This window comes from Solenopsis invicta, chromosome 13 (assembly GCF_016802725.1).
Source record: "Solenopsis invicta isolate M01_SB chromosome 13, UNIL_Sinv_3.0, whole genome shotgun sequence".
Taxonomy (NCBI): domain Eukaryota; kingdom Metazoa; phylum Arthropoda; class Insecta; order Hymenoptera; family Formicidae; genus Solenopsis; species Solenopsis invicta.
The window spans coordinates 7,039,141-7,050,017 of record NC_052676.1 but is presented as its reverse complement, the minus strand read 5'-3'; the positions used below and the strand labels follow the sequence as shown (position 1 = coordinate 7,050,017).

The 10,877-nt window shown below is 39.5% G+C and overlaps 1 protein-coding gene across 1 annotated transcript in view; it reads right to left on the bottom strand.

Moving 5' to 3' along the window:
- Window positions 1-806: 806 nt before the first annotated feature.
- Window positions 807-10,877, bottom strand: part of LOC105205586 — a 45,606-nt gene continuing 35,535 nt past the window's right edge. The window contains exon 3 of the mRNA XM_011174984.3: window positions 807-1,809. Coding sequence (XP_011173286.1) covers window positions 1,618-1,809 — 192 coding nt within the window. The 3' untranslated portion in view covers window positions 807-1,617. The remainder of the gene's footprint in view (window positions 1,810-10,877) is intronic.

Here is a 10,877-nt window from a genome sequence, read left to right as displayed (position 1 = left end):
CCAATTTCCTGTCTACTCGTCGAGAGCTATAAAAAAAAAGTCTATATAAATGTTGTTTCACGAACGTCGCCCCGCGTTCTGATTTCTAAGAGAACTTCGCGTTCACACAGGATTGCGAGCGACTGCGACGACGACGACGGCGGCCGCGGTGAACGGCTTTCCTACAGCCATTCAATATGCATCGTGCCGCATTCAGGACGCATAGCGAGCGCGCCGATGCGATTTCAGCGCGCGATTATTCGTTGAATTTCTAAGCCAAAAAAGGACGAGACGGTGCAGATAAAAGAAACGGCACTATGGCGTCATCCGCGTTGACGGAGAGAGACGAACACCCTTCGCACAACTAGTCTAGGTTCCGTTACTTTCGAAAAATAAAACTGCTTGTCTATAATTACCTTCAGATAAATATTTGCATATGCTTTTTTACTCTCTGCTCTTTTTTTATTCGTTATTCGTCCAATCACTTAATTTTTCTTTGTTCAACTTTAATTCCTTTTGTGATTAAGGGGTAATAGGCCTCACCTTATCTTTTAAACCATGTTTGTGAAATCTTATTGATTTCAGTGCTAAACTTGTAACTGTATCAATCAATGATACAGCCATTGACAAAATTATCAGGCACCCTATTTATTTAACAATTTTTTTAATTTATAAAGAAATACATAACACTATCTTTATAAATTTGAATTATTATTTATTTTTTAAATAATCATATAAACTAATCATATAAACTAATGCTTGGTTTGCTTGGTTCACTTGTTTTTTATAACTTATTTTTTAGCTTATGCAATTTAGTTATAAAAAATTTAGAAAAAGCAAGGGTGCCTAATAATTTTGTCAATGGCTGTATATAAACTGTTTTTCAGGAATTTCGCACTAATTTCAATTAGTGGAAATGCTTCCCTTTAATCAAAATTTATTATCAGTGATTTTTCATTGAAACTAAATGCACGGAAAAAAAAATTTTTATTATCGCGACAAGTAAGTTTGTTAAAAATTTTGCTACTGCAGCAAGACAGTTTACCACTGTTGTATTACGTTTCTTGGCAATTTTGCATCTAATTTTATAACTTATCTTTTTAATAAAAATAAATATTTTTGAAGCAGAAGCACATTATTTACATATTTTCAAAACTAGAACATATTATATACCTATACCGCAGTATAAATAAAAATTTTACACGATATTAAAAAATATCCCGTAAATAGATTCATCAGAATCCAACATTAATTACAGAAACATTTTACAATTCTATATTCAAGAAAAGAGTAATTATTGCTTTATGTTGCTGTATTATCGTTGTTTTTCGAAAACAGCCTTTGGAAATAGATTTTTCACGATGTCCTTCTCTGACAGCCTTATCCTGCGAGGAATCCACGAGAACGCGATCGAAAACGTTGCCCGTTGCATTCGACGAAGTAAATGAGACGTCGATGTTCGACACCGTCGCACTGTCATCGACGATTTTCTGTCTGCGTAGTCCGGCATCGATCATCCGTGTTATCGGTATCTCGATCCTGGAACCGGTCAGAGGACAGAGGACAGTAAACGAACCTCGACATCGGCCATGGGGATCTAGGAATCCATCGGTTGCCTCCGTCACGCCTCATCGGCTTTCAGAATGAACGATCTTCGAATGTGACTGGAACACGCGCGAGTTTGTTCCCCCATTGATTTCGATAGGAGATCGAAAATAGCCTCACGATTCCGGCGTCCTTCTTGATCTCGGACTCGTGCGCCCGTGAAAGTGATATTTGGATGAATATCGGATGGCTGTCGAAAGCTTCTCGGAATCGATACCTGTCGTTCTATGGGAAAACGAAATCTATGGGAATTCAACAAAGATCGTCAAATCTATAGAAATTGCAATTCTATTAAATAAATAACGACCATATGTATTGTACGACATATAATAAATAAATATAAATAAATAAATATATATATTTTTAATCATCACATGGATTCTTATGTTTAACCCCAGAACGACACTAAATATAGAAAATTTTTCATTATTTTTCGCAACATTTATTATAAATTGTATTGGTATCATCATGTGACATGATAAACTCAGAATAAATCTTCCTTTTTGGTAACTTATCAAATAAATGATTGGTTATGATATAAATTTTTGAAATACACAAAGACGTTTTATAAATTGCATAATAAAATTATCAGCAGATTGTAAAATTTAATTAAATGTATTTTGTATTTTATTAAGGTAGATATTAATAAATCAAAGAAAATTATATAAAATTCTTCAAAATATCGTATTGTCCCATGATTTAGTGTAAATTATTTTAAATATAAATTCAGAGATCAAATTTTCTTTGCACGGACACGCATATACAAGTATTTATTAAAATTTAGTAAATTTTTTTCAGTGAACTCAGGGAAAAATATCGGATATGTAAATACGAGTAGAAATCTCATCAAATCTTTATAAATCGATGAGTGGTGCATTTATTGTTGTTATAAATCTAAATTAAGAATAGAAAAATAATTGAAAGAAACTAAAAACTTTGTGAAGACTTAGTAACAAAAAAAAAACAAATTTTAATTTCAGATCTTAAAAATTTTTTACTTGAATGTATTTTTTTCGACATTCGATACCCTGTTATTGTTTTAGTTCAAATTTATTATTTGCATTTGTTCAAAAGATTTTTATATAAAAATAACTTCTATATAAACAAGCAAAATGTAATGCAATGACTAAGTATCGGTGGCCATGGAATATTGAATATAATGAAGTGAGAACTGAATTCAAAGCTCAAGTTGTTTGAATAAACATATCTCTTTAATGTTTAATCATTAGAAATTCATGAATTAAATGTAAAAAACTATAATAAGAAATACATGAAAATCTTTTAATTTGTTACTTATTTATTAATAAAAATGTATTATCAACTAATTACGTAACAATGCAAGGACGTCTTCCTAAATTTAAAATACAAAAAAATATTAAATATTATCGAAACAACGTAAATATCAAATGCTTTAATTATGATAAATACCAAGAATAATAAATTCTATGTCTCTTTTCAGTATTCTAGTGAGAAAAACAGGTTTGTTTGTGCAAAAAGAACTAGTCTTTTATTCTGATATATTAAAAATATCTGTTTTTTTTTTACTTTAACTTGAATTATTGATTAGGGGAATTCTCCTTTGGTTAAACAGTTTATTAATGCCGATTATTTTCTAGAATATTTATGTCTCACTGGTATTTGTGTCACTAATAATGATTTCGTCGGAACTCTTACCAATACAATTGTGCACGTCTCGCCAAAAATTTGATAAGAGTTGAGACTAATCCGACGTTTCGAAATTTGAGAAGGAATTTCAAAAATTGAATTGCGAAAATTGTTGTCTTCGGCTTGCAAGAAAACGGAAAACAGCAAACGCAGGTGAATTCGGCGCATCAAAGAATCCTAGTCGTTGGGATAGGCGGGGACAAAAAAGAAACAGACGCGCAAACAATCGTGAATTAATTAAGACTTTATTCCGAGTGAATAATTCCGACTGGCGATGCCGGCGGTGCATCGGCATAAAATGCGCGTTTAGTTAATTAATGGCCGCGAACGGCGATGGGAGTTATGCAAGCTATGTAGATAACGGGGCGGGCCGATGATAACGCGGCGCGCCGGGATGGTTTATTTTGATCTGCCGCTCCTATTGCGGAATTTGGTGCCGACAAATTCAACAGCTTCGACAAATCTTGAACGGCGACATTTATTACCTTTAATTGCAACGTTTAATTACGCGTCGCACATATATTTCGCTTTCGTAGCGTACACTTTCGAAAACGTTCCGTAATCTGAAATGCATTTTCGCCCAACCGGCCCCCAGCCGTATGTCGCATCTGCACGCGTCTAACTTCGCCTATCTCTCCTCTTCCATCTTCATTTCACTTTGACTCTCTTATCGCGATAAAGAGATTCAGAGAACCGCTCTTTCCGCGAGACCGAGAAAGTGTAAAAAGGAGTGTCGTTCGTACCGCCCCCGCCACGTGACACTTATTTCCTGGTGCCGGTCGCTCATTAGACTCCGCTTCCTGATTTTTTAATGCCGCGCTCTTCCGCCACACGCGCGGATACACCTCGCCTCGGCTTCACTTTCAGTCGGACGCGACTCGTCTTGTTCCACCTCGCCTAACCGAATCCTTTTCCGAGCGACACGTCTCACACGGCCGCCTCTTCGTCGACCCTTTTTTTCCCCCAGCAACCCCCGTGTTCTAACATCGCGCCAAAGAGAGACCTCAAACATCGATGCGACGCGTTTGTGCGAGTTTCTCGCGAAGCGTCTCCACGACAGAGAGTTTGTAGTGCGCGCAGGGAACGAGTCCTCATCAAGACTTGCTGACGCAATTAGGTACTGAAGCGAAACACGAGGTTGCCTCTCCCTGGATTTGTCGAATCACAGAAGGTCTGAGTTTAGACTTCCCCTTGGTGCTTTTCGTGATGGAAACTTAAATTTTGTCCCAGAAGGTGAAACTTTCCATCGCAAAACTACAGTCAATATTCGTACTCTGTTTTTATATTTAAGATTATCTTACAATTAGACAGATGTCATAAATCAATCAGAATTGCAATATTAGTTAGAGACCTAATTAATCAGAGAGGCGTAATAAAATGTTGAACATATTCCACTCTGATTGAATTACGTGATCATAGCACCATGTTGTTTCTTTAATTTATCTAATAATTATAAGAAAAAACAAAATGATATAGCAGTGGTGATAATTAGTGCAATGTAATGCCGGGTTCACACGACGCACGATCGTAATTTACGCTTTCGTACTTGCTTAAATGATGTTTCATTTCTTATTGGAAAGCGTGAACTGTTCACACAATTATTAACAGCGAATTAGTTGAATTATAGTTATGGATAAATGCTTGTCAATGGCGACTACAAGTGCAATTTTAGTTTGTTAAGTTGTATTTGTAAAAATAAGAACAAAAATTGTAAGAAAAAACGATAGTGGATTAGACACCACTATAAGCGTGCAGTAACGACAAAACGAATATTTAATACTTAAAATGTTCTCGTTCTGGGCCAAAAGAAGTTAATTCTAAATTTTAAAAATTTGAGAAATTTTTACTGAATAATTCTTATTCAACAATTGAAAAAAAGAAACTTTAAATAAGAGTTCTAAAAAATTTGCTGACGAGGTTTTCAGACTTAAATTGATATGGCAGTATTCACTGTCTAGTTTATCATCATCTAGTCCGTCATCCTCCAATTTCTTTTTTTATTTACGTAAATATTGATAACTTGGTTCTAAAATTGCATTTGTAATCACACAGCCTTTGGCAAGCAATTTGTCCGTGGCTACATGATTCAACGGATTCACTAACAAATATCGTGTAAACAGTTCATTCTTTCTAGTAAAAAAAACGAAATTATTTGAGTGAAGATATAAATCAAGTTCGTGGTTCACAAAAAAAATATCTTTTTTTTCTGCAAATTAAAATACTGTGTGCAAAATGTTGCACATTACCTAAAAGCTTAAATAGTTTTCTTTAATATCCTATGGCTAGGAAGAGTATCAACATAATTTAAATTAGGAGAACAGCTATTGAAAGCAGAACTTAGTGATTAATAATAATTTTCTAGGCGAATCTACAAATATTTACTTAAGATCCCCCAAATTACGCGCCACATTTTCCTTCAACATCTTCTCTTTATAATACCAACAGCTCTGTTACTCATAGAAGCATGATGACGGCTTTCGATATATCGATTGTAAAATGATGCTTATCCGATTATCTAAGATTATCTCTGATATCAGCATCTTAGATATTACTTAACATAGTCTTAAAATAAGAACGGATTGGTATTGAGCTAAAGTACACTACCTGTTGTTGGCGAAGTAATTCATTGATGCTTGACAAAATGGAGATTTGAAAACCACAAGCGGTAGATTCACGGATAATCATCAACCTGCGTCCATTCATCAAACTGTGATTATTAATCCGACCGTTGAATCTTTTTTGGAAAGATCCGACGTCTCCGTCACACATCTATGTACACTTCCTCTCTGCGGTTCATCTCCCTCGTCTCCTCTTTTTCCGTCCGTCGGAGAAAGGGAGTGAGAGCACTCGTGTGCGCACGCGTTTGTGGGATATTTGCGGGTTCCGTTTTTCTCTGCCACCCACCGGGTGCTGTTGACGTCACGCCCGGATACCATTCGACAAGGGGCGCCGCTCTTCTGGGCCAATAATTCAGACTTCAAGGCACGGCCGCGAAGATCGCCGTGACGGTGTATCAAAAGCCACGTGCTCACTCTCCGCTCGTTCCCTCACCCCTTGCCCTTTAGCCGGTCAAAGCGGAGCAGCGAAGCGAAAGAGAGTCGGAAAAGTGGAGAGAAGCATGAGGAAGAAAGAGAGAGATGCAGAACACGATGCTATTTATTCATACCCTGCAGCGCAGCACGTAGTCCCCTAAATACGTTGGCTGAACCTGAATAGGGTGTATCGTGAAAGCTATAGTTCAATGGTAGGATCTCTCGAATGTCTAAAGTTATCAAAACTTTGGTAAATCCGCGATTTAGAGCAAGCAATAAATATTTCATAACTTTGAATTTTGAATCGACTAAATAATACTTTGATGAGTATAATCAATAAATTTCAATAAAAAATAATGATGATTGACAAAGTTATTGCATAAAATATAATGTGATTACTGATCATGTAATATGAATGTCATAATATCATCTACTCCTCTAACATTTAAAAACCTGAAGTATTTCGAAATTTTTTAAGAATTAAAAGACTAAATGCTAAACTATTATTTTCTTAATTTTTTATCAAGTGCCCATTTCTTTGCAGAAGATACATTTCAACCTAATTTGATCTTATCGATGCAAAATGGCTCGACCCGGTTTTAATAAATGTCACTGATGGAAAAACATTGATAAACTTATTTAAATAAAGTGACAGACGCAAGAAAGATTGCGTGGTAGCTGCATCATGCAACAGTAGATGAAGCAATTTGGAAGAATTGTTACGAAGAATTGCAGAGAGAAAAAAAGGAAGGCACTGCCGAATCTCTGTTCTAGCGGCGAACAGACGGGTGAGACGGGGTGCCGTTAGAGAGCCGCGCGTGGAGAATTCTGGAGGAAGGAACGGGTGACGGGGTAACAGAAAAGAAGAAGAGGGAGGGTGGGAGAAAGAGAAAAAGAGAGGAAACTTCCTCCGGGTGACAAATAACCGCGCGGATTCCACGGATCCGCGCGGCGCGCAAAGTCCGCGCTAATTAGCGGCTCACGAGCAGGCCGAAAAGAGAGACGGCCAGGGCGAAAAGGAAGAGGAGGGCTGGAAGAAAAATAAAAGCGAGGCGCGAGAGTCACACGTATAGACCACGGTGTCGCGCTTAGGAGAGCGCCGAGGGCAGAGGAAAGGGCACTTAGACTGAAGAGAGACGGCAGGGGGTGAGGAGGGTCGCTCGGCATCGCAAGATGGCAAGCCGAACGGCGACGGCCGGGCATTTGAATATATCGGCGCGGGGACAGTGAGCAATGTTGCACCTGCCGCCACGAGTCAGCGTAATAGCTGCGAGATGTCACGCCGGTACAAGCTTGAACAAAATTCGCGCGGGCACCATTTTTCCGACGGCGAAGAATCCCCAACCCCTCGGCGATAATTCTCGCGATAGAGTCCATGAATTCTCCGCATTTGTGCTAAGGTAAATTAATGGGCTCCCATTAATTTCGGAAAGTACAGTCCGCGAAGAATTGTTTACCGTTCTGCTTCGGCATTTATAGTCAACTGTCTTGGAAGCTCCGCTGTACTTATATCGTGTGCGTCAACATAAGAATTGTCCGGATATCGGTATCCGCTGGCGTGCGCATGAAAATCTCACGGCGTGCGCATGAAAATCTCACACGCAATTGGTATAAACACACGCATTATCGATCACGTCATTACATGTAATAAATCGACTACGTAATAGTTTGGTAAAGCGATGGCCGAGCGGGCAATCGATCGCGCGCGATGGGTATCGCGCGTGACAAACGGGCGCGCAAGTGCGTCGCTTCTAACGCACGACGACGAGCAAAAAGGACTTTTGCGTCGCGATGTACCTCCGTCGCTCGCGATATGTGTAATAGTACGCATCGCTGCCGAGCAAAGTCGGTAGGCGGGACCGCGGAAAGACACGCATGGTTGTTGCACTCCCCTGCGTATTTGTCATCGCGATCGCCCACGTGGTTAATCTGGGCCAGTCGACGTCTCCTACCACGCGGTCCTGAGATCGAGAGACCGAACAGATAGAATTTGCCAACCCGGCGAGACAATGATTGCAACACCAAGCGGTTTTGGCACTAATGGTGAACGCTTCCACAAGTCCTGCGTTTAATATCAATTTGAGGAACATCTGACGCAGGGATATTTGAGATTGCACTACTTTTTTTTGCACGTGATACTAAGATCCCGAAATGAATTAGAAGAATACTTTCAATGGTTTACAAAACTATTTACTGTTCACAAAAAGACAAAGTTGTTTACAATCCTGGATCCTGGGTTACTAGTGCTCGGTACAAATCGATAATTGACTGATTGCACAGAGATTCCCTTTATCATAATTTTTTTCATGAGGAAATAAAGAGCGAGGAACTCCTTAAATTTTCGAGAAACTTTACCGAACAGAAACTGATTAGATACGAATTATCTAAGTTTGCAAGTGAGAATTTATCCTATCATTAAATGTATGACGTATTTATTATAAACATTATTCGAATCCTAAAAAATAGAAATTGATGATCAAGAGGCGCGGTCGCGTCTCGCGCCAACGCACAGCGAACCGTTTCTCTTTAATCGCGAGTCAGCGATTTCCATGCATCGGATCTCAGTAAATCTCAGTAACGACTAAACAGATCAAGTTTTGGGTAGTCTCAAATTCAATTTGACTCGTATTTTTAAGTACACATTAAACTTGATCCCATCATTAGTTTTAACGAACGTTGCTACCAACGGAGCAAACTTAATAACGATGTAATTAAGTTTCCAAAATTTTCGATCACACCTTCGGTTTGGGAGACGCGTCAGGGGGATCATTTACGAGAATGGAGCCAATCTCTAAGTAAGCTGATCGCGATCAGCGACGCGGGCGGGACAGGCGAGATTATGTCATTAAAGCTGTCACGGTTCAGCGGGCCGTCATCCGCGATCGATCGCGGTGGCTGCTGCACCTGTATCGCCGTTGTTACCCTCTGCTTTTGTCGCGCGTCCCCCGGTACCTGCGCCGCCTCCTCCGCTGATGCCGAAATAACGCATCAGCATGCCGTAAACGGGCATCACGTGCGCACACGTCCGGCCACGTGTGACGCTCGCGCACGCTAACGAGCCCACGAGTTCGTTCATAAGCTGCCAATTAACGACGTACGAGTCTTGCGCCGGGATCGGCCGTCAATTAATTAGAATTTTTACCCCTTTCTTCCCCTGCCCGACAGGGATCATTGGGAAGCGATCCCTTTCTGTCGGGATTTGTTAGGATGTTGTTGGAGAATGATTCTCGGACGTATCTCTCGTTTCTAATCGATTTATCGGACACGGCGCCGAGAAAGGTGCGATTTGTTTAGTTTGATATGCGAGCTTCACGGCAAAGCTTTAATAAAGAAGAGGGCGGGTATTTTCTGGATGGTATTACTCATTGTTGGCGAACATCCCGCGTCAATCTCGCGACGATCTTGGGAAGAAGGAACAATGTCGGCGCCGCGACGGCGCGTCGCAATAACGCATCTCGACATAATTAGCTAATAAGCCGCCTCGTTAAGAATAAACAATGACCACGACGTTGGTGGCGACCTCGAGGAGTCGCGGGCGGTTGCGTCACGCAGAACATTTTTTCGCGTAAGTAGAAAAATCGACGATACACGAGATCCTATAAGACGAGCGTTGTCGGGTCCCCGAGAAAAGAGGGGAAGGAAAAGATTCGTGGAGTTCACGAAATCTGGGATAAATCTGCTAAAATTACTGTTTCCTAATGTTTTAGATTAATTTTTGTCCACGAGTTTTACCTGACATTAACGTATCCCTTTCTGTACTTTGCCGTTAACAAAGCTTTCGTAACATTATAAATTACGATGGAAGATTAATCATCGTGATACACATTGTAATATACGAAAAAAGCTTCTTATATTCAAACCATTTCCTTAATTTAAATATCAGACAATATAAAATAATTTATTTTTAAATTTAGGAAATACTCTTTTTCAATCAAGGAAACGATGTTAAAATAAATAGATTTACGTCGAAACGTTTATTTGCGTATAAATGAGTAGCAAATGAAAAATATAACAAAAGATAACTTGAGTGGTACGTGCTCGTCAACTTTTCTCAATCTCAAGATTGATAGTGACGATAATCGAAAAACGTGTTCGTCTACAAGAAATAAATTAGAAAATTGAGATGTTTGAACTAGAAAATTTCGATCAGTCTTCTCATCAAGATTGGAGGAGAAATACAATAGATTTCTGCGGGATTGGAGTGCAAAATCCGATCGCCCTCTCGCTCATTTACTCGCTATCTCCTTCGGGGGAGGCAATAAATCCAGACGAATGGTAAACAGTGCGGACCGGCGAAGTGCATCGGAAACCCGAAACCCTAAATCACCGACGACGATCCCTGCGAGAAGACGAGAGAGAAGGAGAGAGGAGACGCGCATCTGTGTACCGCTTCGCGGTATTCCCTCGTTGTTCCGATGAATAAACAAATACAGATTAGTTCCGAGGGTGCGAGGTGCGTAAATCATCGCGAAACTTGTTACACGCGCAAGCATATACGTAACGCACACGAACACAATCATAATACGATTTGCTCGCCGATTGACTCACGTGACGTCCCTCGAAATAAGATAAAAATTATTGCAAACAGTTGTTGAG